This window comes from Protopterus annectens, chromosome 1.part0, assembly GCF_019279795.1.
Source record: "Protopterus annectens isolate FY-2018-M chromosome 1.part0, PAN1.0, whole genome shotgun sequence".
Lineage (NCBI taxonomy): Eukaryota > Metazoa > Chordata > Ceratodontiformes > Protopteridae > Protopterus > Protopterus annectens.
Window position 1 is genome coordinate 1,748,289,588 of NC_056725.1, and position 14,735 is coordinate 1,748,304,322.

General features: G+C 38.3%; 1 protein-coding gene across 1 annotated transcript in view; it reads left to right on the forward strand.

Moving 5' to 3' along the window:
* IGF2R (insulin like growth factor 2 receptor) overlaps positions 1 to 14,735 on the forward strand; it is a 2,372,344-nt gene that overhangs the window by 925,246 nt on the left and 1,432,363 nt on the right. Inside the window, exon 16 of the mRNA XM_044074918.1 lies at positions 11,322 to 11,502. Within this exon, the coding sequence (XP_043930853.1) occupies positions 11,322 to 11,502 (181 nt within the window). The remainder of the gene's footprint in view (positions 1 to 11,321; positions 11,503 to 14,735) is intronic.

The following is a 14,735-nucleotide window of genomic DNA, read 5'->3' on the forward strand; positions in this document are numbered from 1 at the left end:
CAGTACCTAACATTACCCTGCCCAAAGGGACATATAAAACCAAATACCCAGATTTGCTCAGAGTTATTGCACAATGACACCTCCTATACTGAGCCAACAGATAATAGCCATCATCTGGCCAAAGATTCAGTACCAACTTTACCCCCCCCCAGGGACATATCACAATACCAGAAGAAAGCCAGTTGCCCACCATTTCTGTGGCACAGGTAAATGCTGCATTGTCCAAAGCCAAGAATACAGTATCCATGGAACCTGATAATATCCCTGACTGCGTCCTACATGAGCTACAAAATGAACTGGCACCACATCGATGTTGCATGTTCAATCACAGCCTTACCTCAGACTATGTCCGTAATGAATGGTGCACTGTTACAGTCATCCCACTCCATAAAGACGGAGCAACTACAGACCATGGGAGCTCTCACCCCATTAGCGTGGCAAGTCTGATATGCAAAGCTATGGAGTGCATGATAATGGATGGACCTGCTTAACAAAGATAGAGGCAATCTCCAAACTCTTGATCCCACACAGTTTGGCTTTGTCAAGGGGAGAACCTACCTGCTGAACCTGGTTGACTTCTTCGAGGCAGTCACCAAGGCTTTGGATGAGGGTAAGGCAGTGCATGCAGCCTACCTCGACCTGGCCAAGGCCTTTGATACCATTCCTCACACAGGTATCATTGACAAAATCACCAAACTAGGCATCAATCCTTGCATCACTAGGTGGGTTGCAAATTGGCTCACAGACAGGACCCACAGTGAAAGCTATGGATTCCACATCAGACTGTCGACCAGTCATTAGTAGAGTCCCAAAGGGCTCTGTCCTGGGGCCTCTCCTGTTTGGCATGTACTTCTCAGAAGTTAAGGCCAACACAGAAGGACTTTGGCTGACCAAGTTCACTGATGACTGCAAGCTAGGAGTTATTATCGACTCCCCAATTGATGCAGACATCCTACAAAAGGGCCTGTCTGAGACAAATGACTGGTGTCAGAACCATGGCCTGAAGCTTAACTCCAAAAAATGCGTTATCATCCCCTTTGGAAAAAACTCACTGAACTCTGAAGAGGCCATAAGAGATCTGGGCACCCAGGTTGACAGCTATCTCACCTTCGACTACCACATTGCCACTGTGGTCAGAAAGTCCTTCTACATGGCACATCTTATAACCAAAGGTTTCGCATTCAGGAAGAAAGAGGTCATCATCCCTGTCTACTTATTCCTCATTAGACCAATCATCAAATATAATGCCCTGTTTGGCATGTACCTGACCAGACACCTACAACAGATGGAGAGGCCACAAAAGTACCTCACAAAAAGGATCCTAGGCCTTAATTACATGTCCTACATGGACAGACTCAGGAAACTTCAGCTGTTCTCAGTCTTTTATCATCTACTTAGAGGTGATCTCTGCTTGACTTACAAAGCCATATCTGACCCAGCCCTACTTGAAATGCTACACCTAAAGAAATCCCTATCCCCACCCCACACGCTCCAGAGATCACAACCGCATTACCACAATTAACAGAACATGCTGGAGGGACAGGTTAATCTCCCAAAGACTACCCATACTCTGGAATAAGCTTCCCATTCATGTCAGGCAGAGCATCTCGCTGGCCCTCTTCAAGAGAAATCTTGACAGATGGATAGGTAACAGAAAGTTCACTCCAGGGATCATTCCAGTTGCCCTATTGGATAGGGGCACTGTGAACTAACATCGGGTGGCACTGTGCATGGGCAATTTTTTGGGGCTAGGCTTGTAAAGGCTCCAGGGCCATTAGCCTAGTACACACCTATGAACATGTGAACCTACAGCTACCATAGCTTTTTTTCCAAGATTTTGGTGCTTCTCTTCCAGTTAAAATACTGTTAAGCAAAATCTTCCCAATCTTTATCACATTCTTCCATCCTAAGTTCAAGATTTTCACAGGAATACCATCTGTTCCTGGAATTTTTTCTGAAGATTAATTATACATCACCATTTTTATATCTACTCCTCTTGTTTTAACTGTTAGTTGCTGAACCTAATCTACCTCCAACATCAGTGTAATTGTCTTACATAAATATTTCTGTTTTTGTTCCTTCTTGATTTCCACATTCCCCTGCTATATACAAGTTTTAGTATAATATTTCTACAGGATCTGTGTTTTTTTTTTTTGTTACAAGCTCCCTACGTTTGGCAACAACCCATTCACTTTCTGTTGACTAAGTTGCTCTACATGTTTTTGTGCTCTGGAGTTATCAGAAAGTAGTTGTTTAACAGCAGTCTTTCTAAAGTTATGCATATCCTCCAAGTACTCCCTTATTTTCTCTTTAGCTCTCTCTATTTGCACCTCTTCTTATTCTGTGAGATTCCTCTTATTCTGCAAAACTTTAACCTGTGTCAGCCCCTCTAAGTAATTCCTATTACTTTTTAACCATATTTATTTTTTCTTTTATTTTTACTGTATTTTTAAACTCCATTATCGTTTTGTCTCTGTGACTAACTGTACATTCTGAAGAATTTTTCTTTGGAAGGCACCAGTGTCTCATTTTTACTTTATTACTCTGCAGGTTTATCTTCATTTTTATTGGTGCCTGATCCGAAATAGTTACTGGATGTGTTAAAGCTTTCAGTTAAATGCAAATGTTCCTGTGAAATACAATTTCTATCTAGTGTAGCCTAGTTAACAAGTCTAGGAGAGTAATATGTAAATTCTATCAGAATTCCTACTACTGAATTCACATATTTGTACCAAATCTTTTTCTGATCTATCCTCTTTTTTTTATATTTTCCTTCTAGGTCCCCCTGATCATACCTCTCAACTGTCCAGATTTTTGGCTCATATTTTTGCTCTGTTCCTCAAAATTTGTGGTTTTCAGGCAAATCACTGGGATGATCTGAAGGATTGAAGTCACTAAATTATGATATACATTTGAGATTCAGACTTCAAATCCTTCAGAAAATTAATGTTAAAACAAGCCCTGTAACTCTAGCAACTTTCTAAGTTTATAAGAGCAATATTTTAAAATATGTCCCTATTTTTGGTCCTTTGTTCCCCCCATTTTGTTGGACTTTATCCAGATCTCTTGCAGTAAGAGTTTGAGAGCTATGCCCCTGATACATCCTTTCTATTGCAAATTAAGTTCCAGTCCCTACCTATTAGTGTTGTTCTCTACTGAAAGCTGATTATTTTTCTCTCAATTTTCTTGAACTCTGTAATAGCAGTTTTTGGTGGAATATAAACAGACATGTCATTGTATTCCCCTTCCCTTGCTAGTAGCCACTTCTAACCACATATCTACCATTATTGTCTTCTTTTTTCTGTTCTATCATTATTGGAGTCCCTGTAGCAATTAGTACAATTACTCCTCTTTTCCTTTGTCCGTGATATTCTGCTGAGTATCCATCCTGAAATCCTTCCTTTGTTTTCTTTCCAGCAGTGTCTCCTGTAGTATTGTTTGCACTCTGCATTTCTTAAAACAATTCAATACTGTTTCCTTTTTGTCTATGACTGCAACCCCATGTCCATTTCAAGATAATATGTACAGCGTAGCCATTATGTTAAGTAGCTATTGTTCCCACCCGTTATACATGACATTTTTTTGTTTTGAATGTATATTTGCAAATGTTGCATTAGTTTACACTTACTAATATAATGTTTTTTCTTCTCATTTCTGTTTAAACATGGCAGATTTGTCAAGTCTTCTCATTTTAAAGAAAACCCTCACAAACACTTTTTGTTGGATAAACTTTTTATTTCTTCCTTAGCTTGTTCTACATCAAAAAATATCTTTGATTCTCCAGGAAAGAAGAGAGCTGGATACAGCAGCTTGAATCTCACATTTGCCTCTTAACATTTCCTGATAGGTGGGATACATTTTCTTCTCTTCTGCCTGGTGTACAGTGAATAATCATTTTCCACAAGCACTCTGATGTATCCAAAATTTTAATACTTTTCTCTTCTGCCACAGGTTTGACAAGATCATTTTTTCTGCTGGTATGATTGCATCTTTGCTAACAGTGGCCTTTGTTGCTTTCTCATGGCCAGGTTTGGAGCATAGACTCAATGTGCCCTTTCAATTAACAAATCCTGCTGTGGAATACCAGTCCAGTTGCTTATTTGTGCTTTCATAAAATTAATAATTTGTTTCCTTACAGTTTCTCTGGTACAGCATAATATCACAAGTTTTCTCTGCACAGACACACACTGATTTTATGCTGTATCATTTTTTTTTAAACCTCTCTTCCTGAGAGAAGTCTCATGCTCAGCCAACCTTTTCTTCATTTCCATCTCTGATTTTTGCAGTTTTGTCAGTTCATCTGAATAGCTAGTTAAAGGTTATGCATGTTTTTTCCAGATTTTTTTATTTGTGGTGATAACTCCTTCAATGTTTCATTTATTTTAATCACCTCCGAGTACAATTTGATTTATTTTACTTCTAAATTACAAGAAACCATCTCTTGTATCAAAGCTGAAACTTAAACTGTTTTTTCTGAATAGCTGCAGGATTCCTCCCAGCATTTTTTATTCCCCTTTTCTGGTTGTTTTTTCTTTCATGTTCTCTAAATTCCTGGCAATGAACTTTACTAGTTAGTAACTGAAGTTTACTCAAGCTGACAATATCTCAGTCTGTTATTTCTCTCTCATTTTTTTTTGTTTTTAACACTAGGAGAGTTGAAATTAAGCTGCTGATCAGTGTGTAGACACCTTGGAAGTCCATTCTTGTTTACTTCCTAATGGCCTCCTACAACTCTTCATTGTTGTTTGGGCTACTGTGTCTCTATTGCTCTTTATTCAATTGGTGCTGCATATATCCCTGCATCTGTGCCCCCCCCTCCTGCCCCCCCCAGTCCATGCATGTCCTTATGATGTTTCCTTATTGCACTCAGCATCCCTTCAGTAGTCCTCTCATTCTCACTGCCTTCTCATTTTTAATTTTGAAAATAGCCCTTTCAGCTTTCTGCTGCCTTAATCAAACTGCCAGTTCATGTAAGCCTTAAAAACAGAAAATGCTTTTTTTTAGAATTGGATCAAATGAGCATTGCTAAAGCATCTTTTACCTTACTTGCTATTCTGGATATTACCTTAGGTTTGTAAATATATATAACCCATTTTTTAAAGTCCTCTTTAGATTTATTCTACTGTCTTAATATCCCTCCTCTAACTTATCCTACTGAACCTTCTCATGTAGGGTTACCCTTGCTACCTCTATTGTAAGTTCTTGGCCTTCTTTTGTGGTTTCCTCAGCCTCCCTCTCATTTTTCTTCCTTGACTTATAACTAATCACTTTTTTCTCTTAAAAATATTTTTTTCCAGTTATCCCAGCTAATGTTTAATATTTCTGTCATCCCTCCCAGCTACTACTAAATAGTCTTTCACCCAATGTTTGCAATACATATTTGACAGCATTTATTTTGGAAGCCTATAGTGTTTGGTGCATTCCTTCCTCTCTCCTATTTCCACACACATTTGTAGAAAGGCATAGTCTGAAAACATAGAACTTGCTGTAAAATCCTTCCAGAAACATGAAAACTTTGTTCTAGATCACCTTCTGTATTTGGGAGAACAGTGTGTAAATGCCCATCATTTCTTTTTTCTTAAGACTATATCCAAATGTCCACTAACCCCAAGTAACTGGTTTATATCATATCATCGAAAGATTAAAATATCGAATCACTTAACATCGAACTGAATTCCTCTAAACGTAAAATATCAAAATGGGAAAAAAAAAACGTGGAGTGTAGATCAAAAACAAATTGCTCCATGCAGGGGGCAAGACCCCCCACACCCCCTGCCACTTAAATATACCACTTCGGAGATCGCACTTCAGTGCACTACAGTGTGGAAATAGAAGATTTCTGTTTCCTACACTGTAGCGCAATCTCGGAGTTGCTAGACCCTTAATGTTTCATGTCCCCGTTGGAAACTGCCATTCACATCATTTCGATGTTTTCATGGTTTGATGTATTCAGTTCAATGTTATGTGATTCGATGTTTTCATCTTTCGATGATATGACATAAACCCAGTAACACAATGTTTCATACAGTATTTTCTGTCCTTCTTAGCTTATGTACTATCTGTACCCCTTGAACAGCATGCTTTCTCCCCTTCACACATTTTTTGGCTTTTCATGGCTGATCATCAGCTTGTTCTTGTACACCAGGGCTTCTGAATTTGACTTGGCAACACCAGGACTTACTCCAGCCAATGTTCAGGGCCAGTGAAGAGACTAAGGCTACCTGAGACAGTGTCATACTGCTGCCAAGGAATGTTTTTCCTTTTTAACCTTACCTCCTCTGCCCAACCATACTGTCCCGGGAGTTGACATACAACGCACTGCCAAAGCATATTGTCCACAAAGCCACCTGTCACTCCAAGAGCCCTGTTCTCTGCAGACAATATCCCCCCTTGCATCCCAACCTTCAGCAGAGATCAAATTCAGTGAAGCTTCCAATTGCAGTCAGCTTCCCCCTCAGGATGCGCATCTCCATTTTCCATGCCTGCAAGCACCCAAGCTGCTGCTAGAACCTGGACCATAGTTAGAGCTTTATCCCCCTATGCCATCAGCACAGGCTAACATTCTACTTTCGTAATAGTAAATTTAACAAAATGTAAATAAATAAATTTCAGTCCCTTAGTAATAAGAGCTTGCTTTTCTGAAAGATCAGTACCTGCAAAAGTATTTATCTTTGGTAGAGAGACATTATTGTTAGTCTTAGCATTTGACAGATTCCTTTAAACCCTTTATTTTGACCCCTTGTGTCCACCAGTTACTGCTCTACTTCAGTAGAAACCTTGCTGACATAAAAATTACTACAGCCTTTTTGTGCACTCTTCGGTAACTGGTCCTTTCAGCTGTTCTAAAGGGTTCCTATTATATAATCGAAGACGCAATCCTTCAAATGCGTCTTGATCGAACTTGAGGGGTTGGGAGGGTGGCTTAATGGCTAAGGTGTTTGCCTTACAAACACAAGATGCAGGGTTTGAGTCTCACAAGGGCTAATTGGCTAGGCTTAAAATGGCTCACAAGGGCAGTTAGCTTAGTACTAAACTATGAACCTATGAAAGCACGAAACAGCAAAATAGTGAAACAGCATATAAGCAATTTCTTTCCCTGGGAAAGAAATCGCTTGGCAGCCTCCGTTACTTTGCTGTTTTCCTCACTGTAGTGCGATCTCGGAGTTGGTATATTTAAGTAGAGGGGGTGTGAGAGGCACAGCCCCCCCCCCCCCACTTTATGTAATATTTTGAAGTTTTTTATTTTTTTTTTTATGGAACATTGATTTTTTTTCCCTGGGGAAAAAAATCGCTGTTCCAAGTGTTCGGGATTGTAAGCTTTCATTTACATGGGGTCGATAAATCAGCGTTGGCTTTTTTAAGCATTCGCTGATTTACTATAGACCCTTTCTAAAGCCCCCCCCCCCTTTTTTTTTGGCGTTGACTTTGCCTACTTCTGTTTCCCAGATGTATCCCGTGCAAGGCCACTAATGTATACCCCATTCTTTTGATAACGGTTAATACCTGCTGTATTTTCACAAGATCAATATGTCCACTGATGTTCCAGCTTAAGACTTTGAATTGATCTGTAACTCAGTTTTGTCCCCATGTCTAGCTTACCTTTTGTAATCCTCTCCAATAGCCTTCCAAAAAGGTTCCAAAACCTGAAACTGTAGTTTCCCCAGATTGTTAGCCTCCTCTTCTGATAATTTCCAGATGACCTAGCAGTACTTTTGCCATCAGACAGAATTCTCATATTCTCTCTTTCATTATGATGCACTATGAATGCCCTCTGCATTTTGCCCCCTATTCTTCTTGTGTCTTGCTTTATAGAAGCAAAAAAACTGAAAAAAAAACATAAAACTATACCCTCAGCTACCTCACCAGTTAAGGTAGCCTCCGCTACCGTATTGCTAATGAGACCATTCAGGTGCCCCGTTCACTGACCTGATGCCAGTCTCATCTTCACAGTGTCATGTGATTTCTACAGCATTTATTTAGCTAGTTTTTAATTCCATAACCATTATAATATTCACCAAAATCATTGTAATCACCCAGTTTACACTGTACTAATTTCATGTATTTTTCTTGTGTTCACTGTCCATTATAGTATGTTCCTCTCCATGGTGGACTTCATAAATTAGGGTCCCAGAGTTCCCTCTTTTTTGATACAACTGTGTAACAAGCACAAAAAGAAAAAATACATTTTACTACATCTCCCACCATGTTTTGTCACTCAGTCTTTGCTACAACATTTGGTTACACCCTAGTCCTTCCCCCGCACATATTTCAAACTGTCTGCCAAACACCTTGATTGCTGTTTATTTGTGTTTGTGTTATGCCTCTCTAGTGCCCCAGACAACTGTTCAATTTCTTATTAATAATGGAAATAAATGAAGTATTTCAAGCTCAGCTTTCATTTTCTAGTCTTATGCTTACCTAAATCCACCGTAACCAGTTTTGCATAAAGCTTGCCCAGCATCATATAATTTCAATTAACTCGAGTGTGCCTATGTGGAGAGTTTCCCTCCCCTTTTGCCTCCTTATAGTCACATCAGATAAACATAATTTTCTTTTATCACCATGTTAGATTAATACAGTTTCAACCTAAACTAAAAAAAAAAATCTCCGACAAGCAAATAGTGGCACTGAGAGTAAAATGTTTCCCTCGTTAATAAAATCAATACCACTACATTTCCCACAATAGTTTACCGCTTAAGCAGCATATTCTGAATATTTAGACAGATTAATTTCAATATCAATCATAAAAAAAACTTCCAATAAAAAAGCGTCATTAAAAATGCACTGTGTTCATTCATAGTATCATTTACATGGAGGATGTCCAATGTCCTAAAATGTGAGTTCTCTCCAGCATATTGATTTCCATATTTGCATCTCCCCTCCTTAGTTTAGACCACCTAAGTAAAGTGCACTTCCTCATGTTCCCATATTGAATTATTTAAATCTTTACCAAAGCCCTCAACAAGCTGGGAAAGTTATGACATTGTAAGTGCAGTTAATATTTTGTCATTTACACCAGGCCCCCTTCCCTCCTTATTTCAATATTCAGTACCTCAGAGGACTTCCATTTGGAATTATTTAGCATCACTGTGTCTCAGAGTTCTCTTTCTACATGTTTACCCAGTTAATGCCAAAAGTCCCTTTAGTGCCAGATGCCTTCTGAGCAGTGGAGAACTTGTAAAGTCTGTTTCCTCATCACCAGCAGTGCTTGATGCTCCTCTCACTTGCCCTCCTTTGATCAAGCTACTTTCCCAGAGCACTCTTCAGCTCCCTGCTCTTCACTCTCTAAAGCTAATGTGGCTTCTTTTGCTCTTCAAGTGTCTTAAGAAAAAAATGTTATTAAACATTTTACAATATATACACAGAAAGGAAGAAATTCAACTTGCATATTGTTATACAGTGATAGAACTACATTGAATCATCAAGGTAATCTTGTACCATTAATACATTAAGAATATTGGTGTTTCAATAGCAACATATCAAGGTTATCCCAACCACTAGAAGTATTAGTATGGGCTCTTCAAATGTCTTTCCTCATCCTGGTTAGAAGAATTTCATCATTGCAAGCTAGACCAATGTAGCCTTGCAGCTCCTGAGAATACCCTGAGCAGCAGCTTTCCTTTTTGTTACCCCAAGGAGTCTTCTCCACGTAGCTACTTCTTCCCTGATTATCATGGTATTAAAATCTGTTTGTGTGTCTAATATATATATATATATATATATATATATATATGTATGTATACATATACAGGGTTTCCGGCATGTAGGTTGTGAGACATTTCCCTGTGAGCTGTAGCACTGAAACAAAAAGGCTGCAGCATTGCTTCACCATAGAGTGGTGCAGCTGAAAAGCAGAATTGCTACAGAGTTGAATGCCATTGAGTAGGCTGTTACATTTAAAGATCTCTAACGAACGATACTCAACTGTAATCTAACAGTAGAGACAGCCATGGTAGAATAGTGATCATCATGGATGTATGAAGCACAGGGAAACCAGAGATATGGTATTTTTTATTTGTCCATGGCGATCACTATTGTACAGTAGCTGTCTGTGCTGTTAGACTGCAGCCAGCTAACATTCGTTAGGGATCGTAGCAGTGTACCAGCTTAGTAGTTAGTGTTCAACACCATAACATTTCTGCTTTTCAGCTGCACAGCTCTACAATGAAGCTGTGCCGTGGCCATTTGGTTTCCACTCAGTACCTTGCAGGGAAATGTATCACGATCTACACGCTGGAAACCATATATATATATATATATATATATATATATATATACATATATACATATATATATATATATATATATATATATATATATATATATTTATATATATATATATATATATATATATATATATATATATGTGTGTGTGTGTGTGTGTATGTATGTATGTGTGTCTGTATGTGTGTGCACCCACATGCATAGGTTTAATAATAAACCAAGACGTGCTTCAGAGGGCTTGTTTTGCTTCTCCCAGGCTGCCTTGCTGTTTTTGTTTTGTTTTTTTCTTGTGCCCATTCCAGTTTAGTGTCCACCCTGACAATAGCTGCTTAATGTAGCCCACAGTCTGTCCCTTCTAAAGCCTGCATGGTGATGCTCAGTCTTACATTTTTTCTGTGCACTGTGTCTTCATGATCTACTAGAGCTTCATCTAGGGTATCCAGCCTCCCATCTGATACTACCAGCTTTACTTTCAACCCCACATTTTCATCTGTGGGTTTCTGAAAAATATTTGAATGCTCACTTGAGTATTGCCCACATATTTTAATCTTTTTGTATTCCATGCAATGTACTGTTCAAAGTATTGATTCTTCATTTTAATTTCGCTTAATATTGTAGGTAATGAAACCATGGGGTCCCTTGCTTCATGTGTTTTTCTGTCACTGGTGTTTGGTCTATCTTGGAATCTTCTGAAATATGCACTACAGAGACATCATGTTATTTTACAATATTTTTTTCTACAGTTTGCACTTATGAACTGGCATAAAACTTTCACAGCAATAATCATGACTTTACTGACTGTTCTTCCCTCAAATAGCGTATTAAAGGTATTAGTTAACTTAGTCTCTGGCAAATGGAGGAGTGTAACAGTGCTACGTGGAAAGTCTCCAGCATCTGGAATGTGTTATTGTATATTTCTGTAATGCACAGTGGCATTTATTGACACCTTGTGGATGAAAGCAGAATATCAGATAAAAGCTTTATTACTATAACATTTAAGAAAGCTGATGACTCTTGATTGTAGAAGTTTGTTTTAATTTTACTGCAGTTTTGTTTTGCCAGGTCATTAAATTCTATTTACTTTTGTGTTTTTGCAGTAGCCCTGGTGGTATCTGGAACTTAGGACGCCCCAGTTCCAGGCTTGCTTACCATGATGGGATGATTCAAATAAAATATCAGAATGGGACCCCGTACAATAATCAGCAGCATACACCACGATCAAGTCTTATAACTTTCTTGTGTGATTGGGATGCAGGGATAGGTTTCCCTGAGTACCAGGTGAGACATGTGGTATTTTTAAACAAGAGAGCAACATTAAAATGCTAGTTTGTTAGCAAATATGATAATGGTTATATGCCTACCTTAGCTTGGAATTGTCAAAAATTCTTAATTGTAGTGGGCCCTTTTAACTGATCAACATTCTTTCCTGTTTCACCTAAAGTCAATTTTCATTTTTTTTCTGTAGTTTTATTCACAACGCCTGATCATGTAACCCTTTAAACCTTTGTGATGCTTACAGAGATGTTTCTCTATTTCCAACTGAGTGATACCTCTTAACATTCTGCCTTTTTATGCTTATTTTTAAATAATTGCAAAGCTATGTTACATATATGCTACAAAAATATATACACCTAGCAGGGATATTCAATTCTGTCTAGAACAACTCAAAATTTAAGTGATTTTCATATTCATGATTATGCCAATTGTCATAAGTTTTCATATTTCTATAAATATCTCAACAACCAAGCTGTATGGACAGAATTGCCTTGACTTGCATCAAAACACATAAGTGGGAAGAATGGAAATGATGTGTGACATTTTGTACGTAACATGAAGGTGTACATATGTAAAGTGTGTTCAAATAATTACAAAATGAAGGTTAACTTGTTTATTCTAACTTATAAAATTATGTTTAGGACTTTGATTCTAATGACTGATAACGACTGATGAGTGTTTGCTGAGCAGTTTTGCGGTTTACACTTCTAGAATAACATTTGTAGTCCTAGAGGTATAAACATTTATTTATACTGTGAGTTTATCTTTAGAGTTCATTAAAAGGTTCAAAATGCAAACTTGTTAGTGCTCCTGTGGGATTATTTAAGTCCACAGTTATAGTCATGAGTCTGATTTAAAAAGTGGGCACATCCAAGTGACATCCATTTTTTCCAACAACGTGCAGTGTTTAATTCTTATTATAGGAAACTGCCCATGCAAAATGCTTAAAAAATAGACCTATACATTTCTTTTGTGCTCATCATATCGAGAAGCCAGATTATCACAGGTGCTGTGTTCTGTCTTTGCTATTTGTTGCTGCAGCATAATATTGAGGTTCTGACTAACTTCATTACTGCCAGAGCAGAACTTCAATCCAGTGGCTAGACTTTGAAGCCACAGGGAAGATTACCGTACCCATCGCTTTCCCTGATGTCTAACATTCACATGCTTTTGTGAGAAGGTCAGTAATGATTCCCAGGCATGAGGCAGACAAAAGGACCCATGTAAAAGACACGTGACCAGGCCTGAGGTTTCTGCTCTAAAGTCCTGCCCCTTCCTCTAGATCATCATCCTCATCCTTCAGGAGGAGCCTGGCCTTGTGTACACTTCTGGGTTTGGAGGAAGTTGGGGATTGAGCTGTCTGTCCTAACTTTTGCAGGACCTGATAATTTTCTGCTCTCCTCTTTCACAGATGACATTGGAGACTTTGCTGTATAACAAGAGAAGTGGCTGGGTTGTCCGGTGCTTACTGCTTGAGCTTATTTGTATCATGTAGCACTGATTCCTTTCAAACCCCCCCCCCATGCAAATTTATTTACTTTTTTTTTGTCAAGAGCACCATCCACGCTTCTTCCTCACATTAGTTCTATTTATTTATGCATATATTCAGGATATTTAGATGGCCCATTCTTGGGTAGAACTTTTATGGTGTTGAACATCTCAACAGCAAGATGTTAAAAAAGGTGAAATCAATTAAAAACTGTAAGAGATGTAAATACAAATAATTAAGCTGATATATAACAATTTAAAGGCAATTAAATTGACCCAGCAATAATCTAGGTGAATATTATAAAGGTGGCTCTTCAAGGACTTTAAAGCAATACTCAAAGTCATTGCCTGAATTTAGTAAGGTACTTTGTTACACAAGATTGAGGTAAGATGTACAAACATACCCTTTGGCTTGATAAACAATCAACAGTCCCTCATTATTTACAGCGTCTAGCAGGGGTATGGGGTCTCAGCAACTTCTTAGCATAAGCTGAGCCCAGACTGTGAAAGGTACAGTAGGTGAGTGTCAAGAGAGTAAAAGTGTATCTAACTGCATCTGGGAGACAGTTCAAATACCACGGGACTGAAGTGATATGATTGAAGGGTGATCAGTACAATAGCAGCAGAAATCTGCAGTTACTACCACTGGGTCAGTTCACCATTCATAAGTCCAAAATAAAGGGTGCTACAGCAAGCTAAATGTAAAAATAATGAATGCATGAATCATTTTAACAAGTTTATTGTTGGAATAATGAGCTTGATCCAGGTTTTCTTCAGATGAAATTGTGACGTCTTGACAACAGCTGACACCTGGTGCTTTAGTGTCAGTTTTTCAACAAATCCATGTCCAGATCATAGACAGAGGGCACAAATGCCATCTTGTTATTCCCTTAAGTTATTAAGGGAAGAAGCAAAGATAGATGTGATGGATGAATGTTATGAACGCTACCGTGAATAAACATGGCTTTGGTCTTTGCATGGTTTAACTTAAGTCAGTGGCCATAATGTGAGACAGAATCCTGTGAAAAGGCGAGGTAATGCTGGATATCTGCTTTTGACAGGTATTAAACACCTCTCCCAATAATCACTTTTCTTAATGGCAAAATATAGAATGTTAGCAGAAATGGATGTTGAACAGAATCTTGAGACACATAGCAATTGAGGGGGGAATAGACTACACTGGAGGAATTGATCCCTGACATTGTGGTCTGGTACTGTCCTGAGAAGTAGGAAACAAACCACTTGTACAGTGCCTGTAAAACTGCAGTAATATTTTAAGAGATTAATAAAATTCCATGGTATCAGAAACTGTCAAGAGACCAAGTAAGGCCAAGGATAAATATAAATATTGATCACTCACCCTTAGGAAATTGACACCATTTGAATGATTTTGGTTTCAATGCTATACCTAGGTCTGAAACAAAATTGATGTAGATCTAATAGGTAATGAGAAATAAGAACAACATACAGGTGAGTGTGCACTGCTTACTCATTAACATTCATGATAAACCAGAGTTGAGAAAATTGGACAGTAATTAGATAGTTAAGAACCATAGTCAGCTTTTGGAGAGTAGAGATGATAATGGTCTCCTTTAAAAAAGTTGGAAATGTCCCAGATTTCAAGGTAGATCTCAGTGTGGAACAGTAGACACAGTGACTCAAGGCAAGTGATAGCCAACTTCAGAGGTAAGGGGTCCAGTCTGTAGTGAGTAGTGTGCACAGTTGATACAATCTTCATGACTTCATTG